This window comes from Oryx dammah, unplaced genomic scaffold (assembly GCF_014754425.2).
Source record: "Oryx dammah isolate SB20612 unplaced genomic scaffold, SCBI_Odam_1.1 HiC_scaffold_25, whole genome shotgun sequence".
NCBI lineage: Eukaryota > Metazoa > Chordata > Mammalia > Artiodactyla > Bovidae > Oryx > Oryx dammah.
The window spans coordinates 13109450-13132200 of NW_024070209.1; the positions used below are offsets into that span (position 1 = coordinate 13109450).

General features: G+C 37.1%; 1 protein-coding gene across 6 annotated transcripts in view; it reads right to left on the bottom strand.

Moving 5' to 3' along the window:
• Window positions 1-22751, bottom strand: part of ZNF638 (zinc finger protein 638) — an 85653-nt gene that overhangs the window by 60610 nt on the left and 2292 nt on the right. For all 6 annotated transcript variants that reach the window (XM_040223971.1, XM_040223969.1, XM_040223970.1 and 3 more), the window contains 2 exons: window positions 10699-12214; window positions 6207-6268 (listed from right to left, as the gene is read on the bottom strand). In XM_040223971.1, coding sequence (XP_040079905.1) covers window positions 6207-6268; window positions 10699-12012 — 1376 coding nt within the window. In that variant the 5' untranslated portion in view covers window positions 12013-12214. Of the gene's footprint in view, window positions 1-6206; window positions 6269-10698; window positions 12215-22751 lie in introns of those variants that run through there.

A 22751-nucleotide genomic window follows, 5' to 3' on the forward strand; every position in this document is an offset into this window, starting at 1 on the left:
TCTGAAGTGAAGGGAACATAGGAATGTTTGCAAAACAACTGGAAATAAATGTCTAGATAAGAGAAAAAGATGAGTGTTGAGATATTTAGAAATCAGGCATCAACTATAGCACTAAGAGTTAATGAGATAAACAGAGAATGGAGTTACCGAGGAAAAGAGAGGGTTGAAGACAGAATCTTACGCACACTAACACTTAAAGAGTAAAGCAAAGATACACCAATGAAAGAAATTAAGGGGTAATCACAGAAAGAAAAAGTAGGAGGAAAAGTAACACCATAGAAGTCCAAGAAAAAGACATCTTCACCTTCAACTATTCCAGAGAATCTGGACTCTGTATGTTAATGGAAATGACGATTAAATTATTAAATTGCAGATGTACAAAAATACAATTTCAGTAGCCAAGAGGAGAGTTACGTAAGGAAATGCAGGCAGCAAGCCACCTGACAAGAAAATAAAGTGAGGTCAAAAACTAACTACAGGTAAGCAGTTTTTATTTGTTGACATTTGTCTCAGATATTGTTGGCAGGCTAACTCAAAAGCAATTCTCACCGTGTGCCAAATAGAGTCTATGTACCATAACCAGAGAGGCCTGGAAGCCACAACAAAGACCTAGTACAGTCAAAAACAAACAAAAACGCAATTCTCAACTGCCTTTTCCCAGGTCTGCCTCCATAACAAAGGCCAAAAAAAGCTAAATTTGCTTTCCCAGTCTCTTTAGAAGACAGCCAGTGATAGGTTCAAACCAATGACATACAGGTACAAAACCAGTGGCAGACTTCTGAGAAAATTTCTGCACCATCCCTCCTGCTTTGAGAGCAGACATGAAAGCTGGAGCATCTTATAACTATCAGTGTGACAATTTGAGAAGGCAAAAAACTTCAATCCAGTGTATCTATCACTCAGCATCAACAACTGTCAAACATGAACAATTTTTTTCATCTACTACTACAATTTTTCTCTGAGATGGTTTTGGTTGCTGTCTCCTGTACAGTGTTACAAACCTCCATCCATAGATCTTCAGGCACTCTATCAGATGTAATCTCTTTAACCTACTTGTTACCTCCACTGTGTGTGTATATATATGTATGTTATATATATATGTATGTGTGTATAAATAAGGGATTATGACTTTAACATCATCTTCTTTTAGGATTTTATATAGCTCAGCTGGAATTCCATCACCTCCACTAGCTTTACTGGTAGTAATGCTACCTACGGCCCACTTAACTTCACACTGCAGGATGTCTGGGTATAGGTGAGTGACCACACCATCATGTTTATTCAGGTCATCAAGATCTTTTTTGTATAGTTTTTCTGTGTATTCTGGCCATCTCGTCTTCATCTCTTCTGCTAGGTCTTTACCATTTCTGTCCTTTATCGTGCCCATCCTTCCATGAACATGAAATGTTCCCTTGATATCTCCAATGTTCTTGAAGAGATCGCTCATCTTTCCCCTTCTAGTTATTTCCTCTATTTCTTTGCACTGTTCATTTAAGAAGGCCTTATCTTTCCTTGCTATTCTCTGGAACTGTGCATTCATTTGGGTATATCTTTCCCTTTTCCCTTGCCTTTCACTTTTCTTCTTTCCTCAGCTATTTGTAAAACTTCCTCAGACAACCACTATGCCTCCTTGAATTTCTTTTTCTTTGGGATGGTTTTGGTCACTGCCACTTGAATGGTGTTACGAACTTCTGTCCATAGTTCTTCAGGCACTCTACCAGAACTAATCCCTTGAATCTATCTGTCACCTCTACTGTATAATCATATGACATCTGATTTAGGTCATACCTGGAGGGCCTACTGGTTTTCCCTACTTTCTTCAATTTCAGTCTGAATTTTGCAATAAAGAGCTTATGACCTGAGCCACAGTCACCTCCAGGTCTCGTTTTTGCTGACTCTATAGAGCCTCTCCATCTTTGGGTGCAAAGAACATAATCAATCTGATTTTGGTCACCATCACCATCTGGTGATGTCCACATGTAGAGTCATCTCTTGGGTTGCTGGAAAGGGTATTTGCTATGATCAGTGCATTCTACTTGACAAAACTCTGTTAGCCTTTGCCCTACTTCATTTTGTACTCCAAGGCCAAACTTGCCTGTTATTTTGGTATCTCCTGACTTCCTATTTTTGCATTCCAATCCCCTATGATGAAAAGGACATCCTTTCTTTGGTATTAGTTCTGGAAGATATTGTAAGTCTTCAAAGAAAAGGTCAATTTCAGCTTCTTCGGCATCAGTGTTTGGGACAAGACTTGGACTACCCTGATGTTGAATGATTTGCCTTGGAAACAAACCAAGATCATTCTGTTGTTTTTGAGATTACACCCAAGTACTGCATTTTGCTGGAGGAGGAAATTGCAACCCACTCCAGTACTCTTGCCAGGATAATCCCATGGACAAGGAGCCTGGCAGGCTATAGTTCATGGGGCCACAGAGAGTCAGACATGACTGAGTACAACAATCTGAAAGTCAGTTACTTAATACAAGTAAGCCTTAGCTTTCTCTTACGTGCGATCCTGGAAATACAGCTCGTTGCCAACACAGAGAAGTTATTAAATTTCCAGAACTTTCCAATTCAAGAGGGGGTAATAATATTTCAGATGTGAAATGATGTTTCAGATCTAAGTTAACCACGAGAATACATGTTCTTATATCTGCTGCCTGTGTGTTACCTAACCAGTTTTTAAAAATGTTTCAGAAGCATAATACATGACAATATAACATAATGGCTAAGAACAAGGACCTAAGCAAACGACATCATCTATATCTCAATGTGATACATAAGTATATATATTACCTATAAAGTTTTTGTGACAAAAATGTTCAACCTGAATTTAATGAAGAGGAAAAAACCAGAAAGGTGCAGAATGTGGAATAGTCTACGAGACATTTCAAAAGTCAACTGTTGTGAAAATAGCCTCAAAAAGGGTGGGGAGTGGCATAGGCAAGGATAGTTATAAAGGGCATTTCGGAAAAAATGGGAAAATTTGAATTTGGTCTGTGTATTAGAAGGTATTATGAAATCATTGTTAATCATGTGTTACACTGTAGTTCTAACAGATAACCACTGTAGAAAAATTTCCTTATTCTTTTTGGAGGAGAATGGCATGTATTCTTATGGCTGAGTTCCTTCCCTGTTCACCTGAAACTATCACAACATTGTTCATTAGTCAGCTACATCTCAATATAAAATACAAGCTTTAAAAATTTTTTCCTTTTTCTTAAGAGGTAGCTGTTGAATTAAGGAGTGAAGTGTTACAATGTCTGCAATGTATTTTCAACTAGTTTTTAAAAACTGTATATAAAGTATACTACAATAGACACATCAAATGTTAACAATTGGTTAATAAAGAGGAAGACTATGTTTATTATCCCTTCAAATTTGTTGCACCTTAGAAACTTTTTAGAATAAAGTGCTGAGGGGAAAAAAGTTTTAACAAAGAGCCATGAGTTAGACAGATATATTGTTGTGCCAATTATTTGCTATGTGACAGCTGGGAAGCTGCCTCTCACTGGTAAAATCACAATCATTATATGTATCTCTCACATAATATTTCAGTTAATATTATGAAATATTATTTCTTCACAGGGTTCAAATATGATCTCACAGAGTTGCTTTGAAGATTACAGACACTGTATAAAGCACTGAGAAGAATGTCCAACACACAAGCATATAGCTCTTTATTATGTTAATTATTTTTAATACTAAAGCTAACGTACTATCTTTTCTCAAGTTAATCAATTTTACTTCTGGTCATAATCCAGAAAGATTCAATTAAGACAAAGAGAGAGAAGAGATAATAAACCTTAAGAAAAGAAATTGGAACCTAAATATATATCAGTACAGGCTTCCTAGGTGGCTCGGTAGTTAAAAAAAAAAAAAACAACAAAAACCCACCAGTGCAGGAGCCACAGGAGAGCTGGGTTGGACCTCCGGGGCGGGGAGACCCCCGAGGAGGGAACGGCCACAGGAGACCCGGGTTGGACCCCTGGGCCGGGAAGACCCCCGAGGAGGGAACGGCCACAGGAGACCCGGGTTGGACCTCTGGGCCGGGAAGACCCCAGAGGAGGAGATGGCCACAGGAGAGTGGGGTTGGACCCCTGGGCCAGGAAGACCCCCGAGGAGGGAATGGCCACAGGAGACCCGGGTTGGATCCCCGGGGTGGGAAGACCCCCGAGGAGGGAATGGCCACAGGAGACCCGGGTTGGACCCCCGGGCCGGGAAGACCCCGGAGGAGGGAATGGCCACAGGAGACCCGGGTTGGATCCCCGGGCCGGGAAGACCCCCGGAGGAGGAGACGGCAACCCACTCCAGTGTTCCTGCCTGGAGAACCCCGTGGGTGGAGGAGCCTGGCGGGCTACGGTTCCTGAGGTCACAAAGAGTCAGACACAACTGAGCACTCGCACGTTAACCAGTAAAGGAATGACTAAACAGATTTAAGTACAGAAGCACAATGCAGCTTATAAAAAGAAAGAATGAAATAGCATATGTTTTGTCTTGCAAAGATCCAAAGCACCTAATCAAATCTAATGCATTTGTTCATTTTTGAGCAGTAGACAGAAAGCCATGAAGAAATTACTCAAGAGTACCTGAAAAAGGTAAAAATGTAAAACAGAGCAACAAAGTAGCAGGCACGGAAACTACATGCTTTAAAATCAGGGTGCTATGTACATGAAAAAAAGGCTTATCTACACAAAAAGCTTTCAGTAGGCGTAAATGCCATTTGGCGTAGAAAATTAATGGCAGTGCACGTAGCTAGACTCCTGTAACTAGCATTTAATGCCTACCTACAGCAACTAATTCTCTCACATCTAAATCCCCTAGCCTCATAAAAATGAGACATCCCACTGGGTTTCTGTGGGAAAACTTGTGACTTTAGGAGAGATTTTCCAGTTACAGTGGCAGTATGGTCCAATTCAAGTAACAAATTATCTTTATAATAACAACCAATGTCTGTGCACAGATCTATATAGGTAAGCAACTCTATCTCTATTCTCAGTCTATGTGATTCAGGTAGGGCTTATATCACACTCTACATCAGGAGTAGGCACATGACACCAACCAAGTTATAGTACCCTATTCCTACAACCACTGTAACTGGTTTAGAGATGGACAATTAACCCACAGTGGTCCAAAAGACTCAAAACGAAAAACTTCCACAGAATTTATGAGAAAAGAAGTGCTTTTATTTATTTTTAACTCCAGGAATGCTAGATATTCAGATCACTTAAGTGTGGAACTAGGGAGTCACTTTGCTTTGTGGAGAAGTGTCCTCATGAGGACAAAGCAGAAAGGAACAAACAAGAAATTAAAGTATTACGGACACTTTAATTTTGAGCAGCTAATCCAGCTGTTCCTGGAACTAGAAACACTCAAGCTTCCTAGTTAAATGAGCTTATAAATTTTCTTACTTTAAAAAACTAGTCCAAGTAAGGTTTATCATGTATGATTAGGAGAGTCATGAATAATCTCAAAAAAATTGTGGTGACATTTTCATAAAGAACAACATGAAAAACCAAAACAGCTGTCACAAATTCATTTGCTCAAGAACATGTTACTATCATCAGCATAATGACCAGGAATTTGACACACAACTGAATCAGCATGTTTAACAATACTAGGGGAACACAATTTTATATAACTCCAGATGATATAAGAGAAAATCACACTTTTTACCTTCATAGGTGCCCTGTCTTAAAGAAGGAAAAGGTGAAAGAACTGAAGAACCAATGGTTAGGAAGCACCATATCTAGCTTATTCATCTCCTACTTAAGAGTTTTTTTCTGAAAACAGGTTCTAAACCAAGAGAGATTTAGACCTGAAATTAAATACTAGTGTTTAGTTTGGGTGGTTTTTAGTTAGTTATTCTTTGAGGAAAGGGTGGGAAGAAGGAGAGGGAAGTATAGCAGAAGGGAAGGCTTTGTGTTCTGAAACATATAAACCATTCCAAGGAAGGCAAAGCAGCAGGAACGAACCAATTATATTAAATTTAACTACTGGGAAGGAGTCAGAAAAAAGACTGTATTTAATTCTCTTTTAGAAAAAGTTTAAATATATTTGTATAAAATTAGTATTCTAATAGGCAATAGCTTTCTAAAAATATTTTTCTCCAAAGTACCACACTAAAGTTATCAAACAATCATACCTGAGACATTTAACTATTCTGTAAATTTGCCACCTATAAGAATGAAAAAAATTGTTCTTACTGTTGACGTAACTGTCGGCAACTCTCAATATGAGTAGATGTATTTTGATGCTGAATCCAATCCTATTGTAAAAGGAGAAAAGTGCACAAATTAGAACATTCCTCATTTGACTAATGACACTAGGCTTGTTAACATGACACAGCATCCTTTGTTTTTTCAAAAATTAAACAAACCTAGTTATCAATACCATATGGCTACTCAATAAAAATTTTACAAACAAAAATAAAAGGACTCCAAACAAAAGCACTTAATATCAACTCATTGATGCCATTTTAAAACATTTTAACTATAGAAAACATTTTAAAAATCCTATCCATGGATACTCATTTTGAAGTCAAACATACATTTAAACTTGGAGAAAATAAAAGCATGGATCAGAAATAACTCATCTCAAATATTAACACACACGCGCGCGCGCACATACACACACACACACACTACAGAGTATCAAGAACTCTATAAACAGAACGATATTTGAAATGGCATCTCCAAAATATAGTCTTGATGCCTTACAACTCTAAACTTCAAGCTAACAACATTAACAACAAAAAATCCTACCTCTTAGGCCAATACCATTCCAAACAAGGTACTCACTATATACTGACAAAGGATAAGATTAGTAAAAATATGAAAAAATGCTGCTGATCAAAACATTTATTTTCAGGATATAGTGGAAAGCAGTATCATTTCAAAGACATAATATGCCTTACATATAGAGCTTTACAATGAACAAAATGCTTTCTCATTTAACTTCACTCACAAGCTGCCCTAAGATTATATTTTGCACCCATAAAAAGCTCCTGGAAGATACATGGTTTTTTTTAAAAGGCACTACAATTTTCAAAGAGAAAGTCCCCCAAGTGAAACAGTTAAAACCAAAGTGTGAGTAACATTTTACTGTGTCTCCAATATTTGGACAGGTAGTAAACTTACTGAACAGTTCCTTCTGTATTGTAAAACTTTCCTTGAGGAAAATGTTATTCATTTCCATTTCAAAAACATTTTAGTTTGTCATTGCCAAAGACAAACTAGAACTATCCAGTTAAAAACCACAGTTGACACTAATTTTGGAAACTGCCTTGTCAAGAACTATCTGAAAACAAGTGCATGCTACTTGCAATACTCAGCAGCAGGTTATGACAAACCCTAAAGTATTTCATTAAGCCATGGAACTGACTGTGGATTACAAAAAAATAAAGTCTGTATATCCTGCTCAGGGAAACAGAAAGCTAGAAGAGACTGGCAGTTAAGAGTCTTTAGTATGCTAAACCCATGTCTTTGATAGTAACTAGATATTGTTTACATTAGACACACTGACAAGTATCAAATTGGGCATGATTTAATCGGACCACAGTGTTTTATTTGAATAAGTTGCCAACATATAAAAATCCAGACTTTCAGTTTTTCTTGAAAAAAAACATGAAGATATAATTAATACTAGATACGTATTTGACATAGCAACTATCAGCTAATGCTGACAGCTAAAAGTTATTTAAGGCATACTCTGTCCAGTTCTACACACACACATACACACACATCCACTTCACTGACATTACTCACTTTTAGGTTCAGTAAATATATCTACACCACCCTGATTTCTACTCTCCAATAAGACAAGGGTCCAAAAGCAGGACTCCTCTCCAGAGAAAGACTAATAATTAACTACTAGGCAGAAGATGCTGCAGGACTGCAGACTTGAGTGGACCCAGAATCCAACTTTGAAAATACCTACCCATATCACTCTCTTATCTACCAACTACTTAAAAAAACCATTTATGTCAGTATTTTTTTGAACTGAATTATTTCAGTCAGAAAGACATGGCTTTAAACCAAGGATAGACTTCTAAACCAACTCTGACAGTCAAAAAGACATAACTTCTAAACTAAGCATGACTTCTCTGATGTCTGAAACTCAAATTTAGAAAAAAAAAATTCTCATTTTCTTGTCTTTTTCAGACTGTTTTGACTCAGGGGTAGGTAACATCGGTAGTTGTTACTCAGCAAGAAAAAATTTGCAGTTGGTAATTTATATTTATTGGTTACATATTTATAATGTCAAATACATGCACACTTACAGGGCAGCAAAATACATCACAGAAACAAGAGAGGTAGGTTATACTACCTAAGTCCATGTTCACAAATCCCTATCATTTGTCATCTAGTAGCGAAGAATTCGTTAGGTCCATTATGCTGTTCCGACTGTTAAAAGGTATCTGTTCATTTAAAAAGGCAATCAATTTCTATGAACTCTAATAATCATTAAATGATTTAATGTTTAATGTCTTTTTATCATATTACAGGCTTCCCTGGTGGCTCAGACGGTAAAGAATCTGCCTGCAGAGACTCAGGTTTGATCCCTGGGTCAGGAAGATTTTTATTTTTATTGTACTTTTATCATATTAATCCATACTGTCACCAACACACACTTGAATAACTAGGGAAGCCTCAAATTAGGTGTCCTACCCTCTCTCTCTTTATTCCTATTCATCTTGCACACATCAGTCAGATTTATCTTCCTGAAATATATTTTTTAATGTGTCATTTCACATATCAAGAACCTTAATAAGCTTCTTAATGCCTCTCATTTCACATCTAAACTCCCTGGGCTAGTTTTTCTAGGCCCCTCAAACTTATCATTGTTACTCCCATCTGAAATGTCATCCCTCTTCCCCTGGGCACATCTAAGCCTACTCATCATTCAAGAACCACCTTCAACCTACTCCATGAAGTTTTCCCTCCCAGATCACTTTAGACCAGACAGACTTAGTGCATCTAGTCACTGAACAAGTCTTATCTAACTGGAGTAGAGGAGTCTTCTGATGCCAGACAGTATAATTTTTAATGATACACTGTGAAATACACAAAAGTATTGGTAAATTGATAATGCTGACTTAAACTGATATAAGACTGCAATCAAGATAGAAATATTAAATCTCTCTCTCCCTACAGCCTATCCAAACAAGTCAATTACAATCACCAAACTATTTGTTGCCTTCTAATTCTTAAAAAATTCCTTAGGTGTTTAATTTTTTTCTTCAGTGAGACTGTATAAACTGCTTAAGAACAACATGTAAACTTTATGTAGTTTATTTTCATTCCAGCACCTAATGTAGCATCATGTACAAAATTAGTAACCAGCAAATAGTTACTGAATGTGGGTATTTTCTATTCAACAGAATAAAAATTAAAACTTTTAAGATATTATTTTTTCTTAGATTCATCATGACTAAAAGTTCAAAATAAATGGAACATAGAGGGGATAACACTCAATTCAGTACTTGGGCCAGAACTACTAGATTTTAACTAAGTGCTGAGATTTTTTTAAGACTTTGCTATTCCCTTTGAAAGAGCAAGGCAATTATTATTAGCACTCAGAAAATCTGGCTAAAATGAGGTAGAATGCTGATTTCCTTTGCTTTCAATAACGTTTCTAACCGAAGCATCAGTTCCAGGTATCAGATTCTTGTTGGCTGAAACCTGGTGAGTGGGTAACAAAAAGACAATAAAAGGACAATACTGGAAGGAGGAAAAAAACAAGGGAATAAATGCCTATAGACTTTTAAGCCTATTAAAGTATACAACCAATGCTACAGCCTTGAATCATAGCTTATTCCCATAGGAAATACTGCAATACATTCCTTCCTGGTCACATGTAATATAAATCTCTAATTCACATTAGTAAATAGAAGAAACAGTAAGTTTCCAAACATATATAGTAAATAAAACATATTCAGAAAATTCTACTCAAATCCACCAGTGATTACTATCAAACAATATATTCTATGTTATTCTTCAGGACCTCGGTAAAATACTTCATTCTAACTCTCCTAACCGTGAAGACACCTAAGGCTTCTTTGTTTTTTAAAGACTCTTCTCTCTAAAGATCATTTTACACTCTATGCTCTGAGCCCACAGCTGGTCCCACTAATTCATTCTGACTCAATTTTGATATGCTATGGATTTAGTTATCTTAGGAAGCTCCTTCTCATGAAGCACTAAAAATCCAGGTAAGAATCATAGAGTTAGATAATATTTAAATCAACATTAACTATCTTTAGCTCAAGACAGGTAGACACATGCAAGGCTAAAATATACTGTCTCTTTAAAAGTGTGCAGTACAAATATTTTATTCCAAATTTTTATTTTTAGACTAACAGATTCTCTTATTCAGATAAAGGTAACTCATGTGACATTGTCTTATAAATACAGTTTGTGTCATATAAATTTTATGTTGCATTCTCTGGGATAACCTCTCAAAAGTTCAAAATAAATGGAACAATCCATGTGGTGTGCCCAGTCACAGGAATACAGAAAGCCTAACACTCAATTCAATACTTAGGCCAGGTTACTTAGATTACAACTAAGCGTTGACACTGCAATCAAAATTTCTGCCATTTCCTTAATGACTAGTTAACACCAGCATACATATGAGAATTTAGATGAAACTTGGGCACTGAGTTATCATGATACAGTGATCTTTAAAAACACTCACCTTCAAATGACTACATTCTACGTTACACAGAGAACACAAATGTGGAAATATTCTTGGAGATGCTGCATAATAATCATTCATCATAGAAGGAGTTGGAAGTCTCTTCATCTTCTGGGCATCAGCATGCGAAAACTTTGGTAGCCACGATGCTTTCACAATCCCAAAGGGAGACCGAATGGGGATGTCAGCCTCTGACTGGTAATTCTTTTTACTTCCTCCCGATCCATGTACATTAGATGAATTAATGACAGGTTCACGTGGGATCCGCTCTTGTTGGCTTACAGTTGAAATTAATTCCGATGCAAAAGGTTGCTGGTTCATAGAAGGAGGAATCAGAGACTGACTCATTGTCTGATTAACTGTCTGGCTAATGGACTGGCTGACAGATTTTACAGGTTCAAGGACTGACTGTCCTCTTGAAATGTGTAAACCTGACATCTTGCTTCCACTCTCAACTGGGAAAAAGGACTGATTACCGGAGGACTCACTGGGGAAGTCCATCTGTCGAAACACATCTTCAACAGGAAACATAGAATTACACATCACATTTGGAGCAGGAACAGATGCAGAAATACTTGGCTGTGACCGAAATTCATCCTCGACCTCATCGGTTGGAATTTCAGGATCATAAATACGTACTTCAAGTGGATCTTCTGTGTAGCCATATTTGCTTGCATGCCCATAATCAATCACATTACTCGAAACTGCCTCATTACCAAGTGTTTCTTTATTCCTGCTCCGAGAAGGTAAATTAGGTAATCGGCGCCCCATTTTTCGCATTCTTATATCCCTCAAGATTAATGGCATATTTTCAGGAGTTAGCTGTTCATCAGGATAGCGACTGAGTTCTTCTAAGTCTTCATTAGATAATCCAAAACTTGCTAGGATACTTGAGGCACTCTCTTTTGTATAGCGGCTCTGTACTTTAGGACTCTGCTCTGTAACCTGCGTTACAGAACTCTGCTTCACTCCCACTGATGCAGATATATGAGGCTCATCATCCCATCGGCTACCATGAGGCTTCTCCTTCTTTTGTTGTGCTTCATGAAAATCCAATTTTTCTTTGGTCAATCTTGGATCAGTTTGGTGTTGAGTTACCTGAACATTCATTCTCTGTGGTTCCATATTCTGGTAAGATTCATGGCAGGCAAATCTGTGTGGAATTCCACGGGCTCTCCCTGCTGGGTAAAATCTTGGAAGACCCATAGATCCAGGCCTCATAAATGGTCCTGGAGGCCTCATCTCAGAAGGGTTAGGTGCTCGTGGCCTCTGAAGTGGAAAGTTTCCTCGAGGATTAAACCTGGGTCTCGACATGGCTATTTTCAAGAAAGCCTGATTTAATAAAGTATAAGGTGGTGTTGAACTATGTGAGGCAATGGCATTCAGCTGCTGCAGCGCCAACTGAGTCTTAATCTGAGCAAAGTGCAAAGGAGATGGGCCCAACAGAAGTGGGTTTGCAATGCCCAGGTTCAAGGAATTCACAAGTGGTGCGAAATTTTCCAAGAATAACACAAAGCTGAAAGTTAAAACACAAATATTAGATCATTTTAACTCAAACTACTTCATGAAGTGGGTTCTACAGCCAGTGTAAAACATTTTGAAACAAAGCCATGAAACCATTCTGCATTTCATACATTTTTAGAGTGTTTATGAGGATTTTAAACTTTCCCAAAAACTTGCTCTTCTTTCCCGAATCCAGAATACAAACCCCAAACCTCAAGCCAGAGTTCCTGTACACTATGCTGCGCTGGGTGCTGTCCTAGGTGCAGAGCAGCAATTACAACTCCTTTTAAAACTTCTTAGAAGTGTCCAAATCCTGCATGCCATTGGGGGATGGGGTGAAAATATACATTCAGTTGCTGTGGTCGGTAAGTTCTCAGTTCTTGTTTATCACCAAAGATCTCCCCCCTCTCCCCCCACCGGCCCTTTTGATTTTAGTGGAAAGGAGTGAGTTCAGAATCATTCATTCACTTTATTAAAAATTTTTGTCTAATATGACAATCATTATGAAGTATTCAAGCCAAGTAAAACATGATTCCAATAGGCAAAGTGCAAGCAATCTAACAGGAAAAACAAAATAAAGAGTGTGTCATTATTACAACAATGCTAAAAAGCATCAGGAATGGATTTATTTCTGGGAGAAGTCAAGAATACCTGAGTTGAGCTTCATAGGATGGGTATCTTCTAGAGTTCTGAGGAAACTGGGAGAAGAGAGATTTCAGATAACAAGGTCTTACTCAACATGTGTTTATCAAATTTTAGAAAATGTAGAATAGCCTAGGCTAAGGTTTCTAAATAAAATATTGTAATAAGATGAAAGAGACTGCTGGGATGATTTAAAATTTTTAAACTAATAAAATTTATCAACTGCATGTTTCTGACAAAGCTATAGTATTCTGGCCCACGACAAAATATAGCTTCAGTTAAGACATGTGAATCTTCAGTAACTCCAGGACTATTCAATAAAATTATCTATGAAGACAGGAAAAAAATACTTGCCAACATCCTCTCTCCTTTATGCCAACTTTTAGCTACTATTTTTACTGACTTTGGAATTTTCTCCCAAACTATACATTTTCAATAGTGTTCTCTACACCAATTCCTTCAGTCACAGAGGCTCAAAAGCATCTTAATCTCCATTTTTAACTAACTTTTTTAAACTATAAAATTCTATGTATTCTTGTCAAAATCTCTAATATAGAATTTTCTTTTTCCTTTCACCATCATCACAACCCTGTTGCAAGCTCTCATCACTCTCACCACAGCTGCCCTTCATCCCCATTCATTCTGTCATTACTAATATCCTTAAAGCATTTGTTTTACTATCACTCCTCTACATAAAAACCTTCACCACTTTATTGCTACCTGCAAGATAGTGTCCAAACTTGTCCACCTGGCATTTAGTATATAATCTCATCTCAATCTACCTTTCACATTTTACTAACCAATAATACTTAATGAAAAATTTCTGCTACAGGGGCTTCACTGGGGGTAAAGACTCCATCTGCCAATGCAGGAGACTCTGGATTGATTCTGTGCTGTGGAGCAACTAAGCCTGTGTGCCGCAACTCCTGAGCCCATCTGCCACACCCACTGAAGCCCGCACACCTAGAGTCCATGCTCCATGAGAGGCCACCACAATGAGAAGCCTGCACACCACAATGAAGAATAGCCCCCACTTGCCACAACTAGAGAAAAGCCAGCGCAGCAACAAAGACCCAACAGAGTCAAAACTAAGTAAAATTAAAAATGTATCCTACAGCCAAATGGGTCTAATGCCATCTCCTGACCACTTTCAACATTCTTGCTTCCATACTTTATTCATACTGTACTACCTAGAATACCCCTAGCTCTCTGAACCAAACTCACTCTTCCAGATTGTTTCAAAGCCACACCCTAAAGGAATCTCTCTGCGCATTTCCTGTGGCACACTTTGGGTTTCTCCGGTGGCTTAGATAGTAAAGAATCCACCTGCAATGCAGGAGACCTGGGTTCAATCCCTGAGTCAGGAAGATCCCCCAGAGAAGGGAATGGCTACCCACTCCAGTGGGAAGAGAAGGGGATGACAGACAATGAGATGGTTGGACAGCATCATCAACTCCATGGACATGAGTCTGAGCAAACTCCAGGAAGACAGTGAAGGACAGGGGAGACTGGCCCCACTGCAGTCCACAGGGTCACAAAGAGTTGGACACGATTTAGCAACTGAACAATGGCACACTTTCAGCTATTAGTGTAATAAATGCAGTAATTCATGCAGTATTCAAATTCATTTCTAAGCTAGTAATGTATGTCACATGAGAAGGGGCTGAATTCTACAAGGTTCACCACTTACTATTAAGGTTTTGGACAAGCTACTTAACCTCTAGGCCATAAGCTTTCTCCTGAGTAAAATGGGACAGTATCTTCCTCTCTGGATTACTGTTAAGGACTGCTGATACTGCCAAGTCACTTCAGTCGTGTCAGACTCTGTGCGACACCAGACGGCAGCCCACCAGGGTCCCCCGTCCCTGGGATTCTCCAGGCAAGAACACTGGAGTGGGTTGCCATTTTTTTCTCCAATGCATGAAAGTGAAAAGTGGAAGTGAAGTTGCTCAGTCATATCTGACCCTCGGCGACCCCGTGGACTGCAGCCTTCCAGGCTCCTCCGTCCATGGGATTTTCCAAGCACGAGTACTGGAGTGGGTTTCCATTGCCTTCTCCAACTGTTAAGGACTAAGTTAGATGAAATATAAATACGTATAATGTCTAATTTGGCAATAATAAGTTGTTCATGATCTGAGCCACAGTCAGTGCCTGGTCTTGTTTTTGTTGACTATATAGAGCTTCTCCATCTTTGGCTGCAAAGAATAGAATCAATCTGATTTCCGTGTTGACCATCTGGTGATGTCCATGTGTAGAGTCTTCTCTTGCATTACTGGTAAAGGGTGTCATGCAAAGAGTTGACTCATTGGAAAAGACTGATGCTGGGAGGGATTGGGGGCAGGAGAAAAAGGACGAGAGAGGATGAGGTGGCTGGATGGCATCAGTGACTCGATGGATGTGAGTCTGAGTGAATTCTGGGAGTTGGTGATGGACAGGGAGGCCTGGCATGCTGCGATTCATGGGGTCGCAAAGAGTCAGACACAACTGAGTGACTGAACTGAACTGATAATGTCTAATAAAGGAGCTGCCCAATAAACTGGAGTGTCACTCTCCTTCCCCTCACTCCATTAAACAGGGACCTTTCAGGCAGGTAAATTACACTCCTAAGCATCAGTATTTTTTAATCTTTGCAACGCAGAGGAGAATTAAATTTGGGGCGGGGGGGCTAAGAGATGAGCAAAAGCAGAAATCATAAAAATAACTTCTCTTTTCACATACAACCTCTATCCTAACAGACTCAGAAGAACAGAGTTAAATCTCCAGAAAACAAGATCCATCCTGGAAGAACTACAATATAACAGGTGCTCTGGAAATCCAAAAATAAAAGCAACCACCGAAATTAACTGTGCTTTATAAAAAATGTTTTGAAGCAATTAATTCATAATAATGGAAATGTCTTTTTGGGGAAAAAAAAAAAACTCAAAAATGCAAAAAGACTAGAAAAAGGCAAGCTCCCCAACCAACTAAACACTTTTTCCTTGACTATTATAAACTGAAAATCTATAGTTATCCACAGAGGTTCACTGATGCACCAGTATTTAAAGAATCAAATGTTACTGTACCTAACAAGTGCAATGCAGAATTTGGGATCTTCATTAAAGTAATCTAGAAAACAAAGGATGCATTTTGGCAGGGGTGAAGTGTGGTGTTTAGTGGGTGAGGGAAGTTTGATGAAGCACAACCAGCAAAAATATTTGTTGAGGAAGGTAAGTGACGGGTCCAAAAGAATTTATTACCTTTCCTCTCTACTTTTTCACACGTCTGAACATTACTCCCCACCAAAAAAAAAAAAAAAAAAGTGCTAAATATTAAGTATGAAATGTTTAACAGAAAACAAAAAGGACGGTTGGAGAGTATAAAACCAACATAACTTTACACTTCTCTATCAAATCTAACATTATCACACCGAAGTCTAACAAAGCCAAAATCGGCTAATCTGTTATGATTATCAGGCAACATATGAATAACATGCAGATTTAAGTCTAAAATCTCATTTAGTTCATTTTCCCCTACATCATTCCTTCCCACCTGACTCAACTGACTTGTTATTAAACAATTCATTCATTCAGATAACAAACATATCTCATTCCTCTCTGTTTCAATATTTATTTTGGTGGGGAAGAAACTATTTGTGAGATTGAGTAAAATTAAGCAAAACAAGCCAAGGGCTCTTGATATAAAGCCTCTTATTAGCAATTAGGTTATCCCACACCAAAGAAAACAAACCTTCAAGTCTTTTGAGAATGCAACTGATATAACCTAAAAACAATGTGGTAAGAAACAACTAGTAAGACAAGGGTAAATTTGGCATTAACACCTGGAAAGCAACTGAACAAATGAAGGTAACAATTATAAAGCCTTTTTCATTTAACTCCAGGAGTTCTGGCCACAAAGAGGTTCATCCACCCAACAAATTCACAGAGAATCAACACATTGTTAAACTAACTTAGAAAAATCTGAATTGAGATCTGAGTCCTTAATTATTAATTACTTTGAACACAATTGTGATTAAATAATACTCACCCTTTAAAATGAACTTTTATTCCTGATGATATAAATAACATATGCTTGTTAAAGAAAACAATAAAAAGCAGCAGGTGAAATCCTTACCAGTAAAATCATTACTGATAATGAACTAATATTTTGATGGAATTTCTTCTAGTTTTGTATATGTGCATATATACATGGATGGGAAGGGGAAGAAGGTACACAAAACTTCATTGTATGAACTATACTAGTTGCTATTTTAAATCAACATTTTTTTTCCTATGTTCAATATTTTTCAAAAACAGGGTATTTAATGGTCAGAAAACATTCTGAACTCCTGAAGCCAAGTAGCAGTTAAAAACTATCTTCCGTGCCCTATCAACTAGAACATGCCTCTCTGAAACAAGATATAGCCAATAAAATATCAAAGAGAAAAACTCTGGAAGCATCTAGAAGAAACTGAATTCTTGAGGCAGAAATGAAGAAATAGCCTGATGTATTAAAAATTTCATTATATCCCTTGAGATACTTTCTGACATGTCCACTACCACAATCAAAAACTACCTGCTATTTTGATACAGTCTTTCAGATGGAAAGGAATCCTTCATTTTCTTTATACGTATTGATAAAGAAGTCTGAAATCTAAAAATATAAAAGCATCACCAAAAATTAGGCAGATCATAATGGCTCCAATTAGATTCACAATGAAAAGATTTATATCAAACCCCACACTTGAACTTTAAAGCACTTCATGGTTTAAAAAGCATTTTGACATTCATTATCTCATCTGAGCTTAAAATCACCAAGTAAGCAAGAGAATTCAAGTTTATGATTAAGTAAAGCCTTAGAACTAACTGGCAAGGTCACAAATTGAACTCCTCTCAATGTTCTTTCCATCCTGTATTCTAGGTACATAAAATTTAAATTTTATAGCTTTATTTTTCCTAATTATTAAAAAAAGCAATACCTGTTCATGATCACCTTCCCCAAAGGAAAGAAAAATCATCTTCATGACATGCATAAAATAAAGTCTTCTAACTGTACCACAAAAGGAAAACTACCATTAACATTACTTTTCTAGTTTTATACCCACATACCTCATTTAATACCCTGTGTCAGAGTAACTGTGTCTTAGAATACATAAAATCTACCTTCACACTTACTAACAACGCCAAGTATTACACTGGCCAGTTACTTCTGTGCTTTTCTCAGTTTAACTGGTTCTCAACCTTCTAATCTCCTCTAGTATATATAGACAGATCCACTCAGCCAACACTGTTCTACCTTTAGTTTTGTCCCACAAAAGGTATGGAAGTCACAGAATTCTGAAGGTGTCACAGGTGTAAATACAGAATATCACACTGGATGTTAAAATGCCAAAATGTGGCATACCTCAATGAAAGTGCCAAAGAAACAAAGAAAAAATAAGCAGAAAACTAGAAACATTGTTTTTATCATGAAGGGCATCACAAACTTCACAAAGGATTGGTAACCATGATTTCAGATCTGAAAGAAAATGGAAGATCAACTTGCTAATAATGCACAATATCAGAAATAGATTACCATGAAAGCCATTAATAACCTTGGATATTTTCAGGAACACAAACGTTTTTATAAACAAGATATGTGAGTATAATTACATGCTTTTTTTCTTTTTTTAGGAATATACATACTGCACACATAAATGATTCTTTACCAACACAGTATTCCCAGTAAATGATGCCCCTCTGAGATGGTGGTTCTGCTTATTACTTCGCTACTCTCAAAAATACAACACATTAGTCCAAAAGAAACCACCAAATCCAAACTGGAATAAAGAAATCTTTTCTGAGATTTTTTTAAAACTAGAAATGAGAAAAATCATAAGCACTGAAAAAACTCTTGCCAAAATGCAGCTGACAGCATACTCACCACCTTAGTGAGAAAACACAAACACTGAAACAAAATAATGCCAATGTAACAGGCAAGCGGGACCAAGAGGTAAACAGTACTGAAGACATTCACTACCCAGTTGGTTCTTGAGGTAAAACTGCATCTTTGCCCTCCCTGCCCTCAAGAAGTGCATGAGCCAAAAAATGTTCCCACCTGCCTAGAATGGGCTTCCACAATCAAATTTGTTGGTGTTCAGTCACCCAGCCATGTCCGACTCCTTGAGACCCCATGGACTGCAGCATGCCAGGCCATCCATCTCTCACCATCTCCCTAAGTTTACCCAAGTTCATCTCCATTGCATCGGTAATGCCATCCAAAATCTTCAATTAAGCATACCTAAATTATCTGGCCAAATGTCTTAAAATGACAAATGCCTTAAAGTCTTTACAGACTACAAAACAGCTGATATGTCTTTTTATGTAAAAAATGGAAACAAGAAGACACACATATCCACTTAACGGTTACAAGTAGGATAACCAGGAGACAATTAAGTAGGTTACATAAGGGTAACAGAAAGGACTGAAAGGAAATAAGTGGAAATTATACTTTATGGAGTACATCTTACTATATAATTTTGACTTTCAGAATCAGGTTAACCAAGTAATTTTTTTTAAAAAATTAAAAAAGGATGGCAAGAAGAGGGGAACGCTAAAACTGAAAGCAAACTAATTCATTTTTCAAATGAACACCATACCTCATTAAAAGGGAAAAAGGAAACTACTCAAGTAATTTATAAACCCACTATTTGACTTAGGAGAAAAGATAACTTTTAAGAATTCTCACTCTTTTTAGTAGTCTGGGTTTTTTTGCCTTTTTTTTTTTTGCAGTGGTATGGATGAATTAATTCTTAAATAACTTCAGATATACCATGGGATCAAGCAGAGGCTAGGTGAATGTTTTATAGCACGGGTAACCAGGATTCTCACTGTGGAAAACAGGATTATAAATATATATATACAGGCTTTCCTAGTTCTCAGACGGTAAAACAATCTACCTGCAGTGCAGAAGACCTGGGTTCGATCCCTGCATCAAGAAGATCCCCTGGAGAAGGGAATGGCTACCCACTCCAGTAGTCTTGCCTGGAAATTCCACGGATAGAGGAGGCTGGTGGGCTACAGCCCACAGGGTTGCAGGGTTGTGAAGAGTTGGGCCATAACTGAGCGATTAACAAACACACACAGATAAATACACACACACACACACACACACACACACTACATATACACATGTAATAAGAGAAAGCAATAAAGAACTGGACAGTAATAAATTACAAACCACTGAAAAAAACAGGTGTCCATATCTCCATAGCAATCAATCATTGTAAACAGAGGAATTACTAAGATGGAAAATCACTGTATAACATCGTAACGTAAAGATTGGTTCAGGCAAAACTCCTGAATGAAATTTTAATGAGGAAAATTAAATAATGGTATTAAATAATCTGTGTGGTATTAAATAATCTCTCCACAGATCATCAGTTAGTTAAAGGGGGAAGAAAACATTTTGACCAAACGTGTGCTCAGACATCATAATTCATGAAGGGTAGATGGACTTCATGCATCTCTAGATCTACTACCATGGGGGAACATAGAAACTTGATTTTTCTGGCCAGGGACATATAATTTACTCAAGAGGAAACATCAAAAAAAGAAGTAAAAAAAAATTACAAAGTGAGAGATATTCTACTAAATAAAAAGAAAGCAAACAGTATTCTTCAAAAATGTCAACCTCACAAAAGATAAAAAGACTACAGAAACATTCCAAAGTAAATAAGACTAAAAAAACATGATAACTAAATGCAGTTACCTAATCCTAGACTGATCCTATACTACAGTGGGGGAGAACTGCTACAAGAAACATTATTGGCTCAACTGAAAAAAATCAGAAAATGGTTAAAAAAAAACACAAATTATCAACATTAAATTTACTGAGACTGATAACTGTACTATGGCCACAGAAGAAAATATCCTATTCTTACGAAATAAACTACTAAACTAACTAATAAACTAATAAAGGTTAAGAGCACAGTATGTGCAAGTTACTTTCAAAATAGTTCAGGGAAAAAAATAAGGGTGTGTATGCACACTCAAGCATGCAAAAGGATAGAGGGAAGGGAAATAGGGTATTCCCCTGTCAGCCAGTATTTTAACTCATTCAAAAATAGTTAATGACCCAACACTGGGCTACCTAACATCTTGGTTACATACTCAGTCAAAAAAGGACTATAAGCAAGTATGGCTACAGGCAGAAAGTTGGCAATGATAAAAAAAAAAAATCAGCCCTAAGCACTTTTTTGGATTTGGCTATTCTTTTTCTACATCATGTTCACTCCCTAACTATTGACTGTTAGTCAGACCATTATGCAATCCATAATAATCTGATCTTTGGGGAAACTTCCACTGATCTGAAGATACCCACCCTGCTACGAAGGGTGCCAGCAAGTGACTTCATGCAAAATTGGGTAACTCCCATAAACAAAATTTATTAACGTAGCATAGTGGTTTTTTTTTAAGAACTTAGACCCTAGACTCAGTGCTTTAATTCTGATCCTGGAGTGCTAAAAATGTGAGCCTCAGCAAGCTGATTAACCCATGACTCCATGTAATGTTGATGTAAAAAATGATTAAAATTAACCCCCCTGACATGCAACAGATGGCTCAAAAAATGTTACATTAATAAACAAAATGCTTTACTTAAGAAGCAGGCAGTTATCTGTTTCTTTCATTAAGACCTAGGTAATTTCCAAAAATTTCAATATGGTGGTGTAGCATTTAAGAACTAAATGGGGAGATCTGAATAATCAACTGAATCTCTGACATTAAGGAATTATTATTACTTTAGGTGTGATATGCATGTCTTTTTCTAAAACTTTAGAGAAAAATTCTGAACTATAAATTAAGGAATATGTTATAGGAATTGCTTAAAAATAACAGGGTGGAGAGTAGAGACAAGATTTACTTATAATTGTTGTAAATTATAATTGTTGCAGCTGGGTGATAAGTATATGGGTGCATCATTATATAATACTCTCTGCTTTTGTATAGGCTTAAAATTTTCCCTAATTAAAAATTTTTTTAACAAGTGAGGAAATTAAAAAGAATAGAATGTTGGTAACAGTCACTCATTAGCAGAGACAACAAAGAAATCACCTGCAAGTTTAATAAAATGGACTGGAAATGAGGCAAGGAAAAAGTATGAAAACTTAAAGACTGTAACAATAAATATATTTTGGTATTTAAGGGGCTCAAGAGTTGAAAAATAATCCAAAACGTAAGTATCCCAAGGTAGCACTAAGAAATATCAAAATACACACCTTAAAAACTCCTTCTCCTATACTCCCTGAACTTTTTTTCTCTTTTCAATACAAAACCATTACTCTTGATTTTCACTGATCATTAGAGCTGTGTTTTATTTTATACCTTACCTTTTCCCTACCATGGTTTTTTCCTTTCCATTACTCTTATTTTCCATATACCTATCTTCCTCTCATTTTCATTTCAATCACAAATTTCAGACTACAGTAAATAAATAAGTTGAAGCAGTGAAAGAGTAAGTAAAGTTAAATATAAAGAGGGCTTACTGGCTTTAGCCACAAGTGTAATTACTTTCAGTTTGGAGGATCTCTAAACCACTTGATTTCAACATTCAGTGGCTTGTTTACTTGCAGAACAGCACAAAATATGTTACTGGGTACCCAGACTAGAAGCATTATTTCTCAGTATATAAAGCATTTTATTAATCATTTGGACAGATTTTTTTTCCAAACCCTGATCAGTATACATTAAGTCATAGGAGACAGAGCATGATTTGGATCCCAAAGCCTGTGTTCTTACCCAGACTCTGGCAACCATCAGCTGAATTCATTCACCCGACCTGTGAGTGTCTAACACAAACTAGGCATTGAGACAGATACAAAGATGAGCATAACAATCATATAAATAAATGGTTACAATTTTGATACGTGCTTCTAGAGGTATACATAAAGTTTA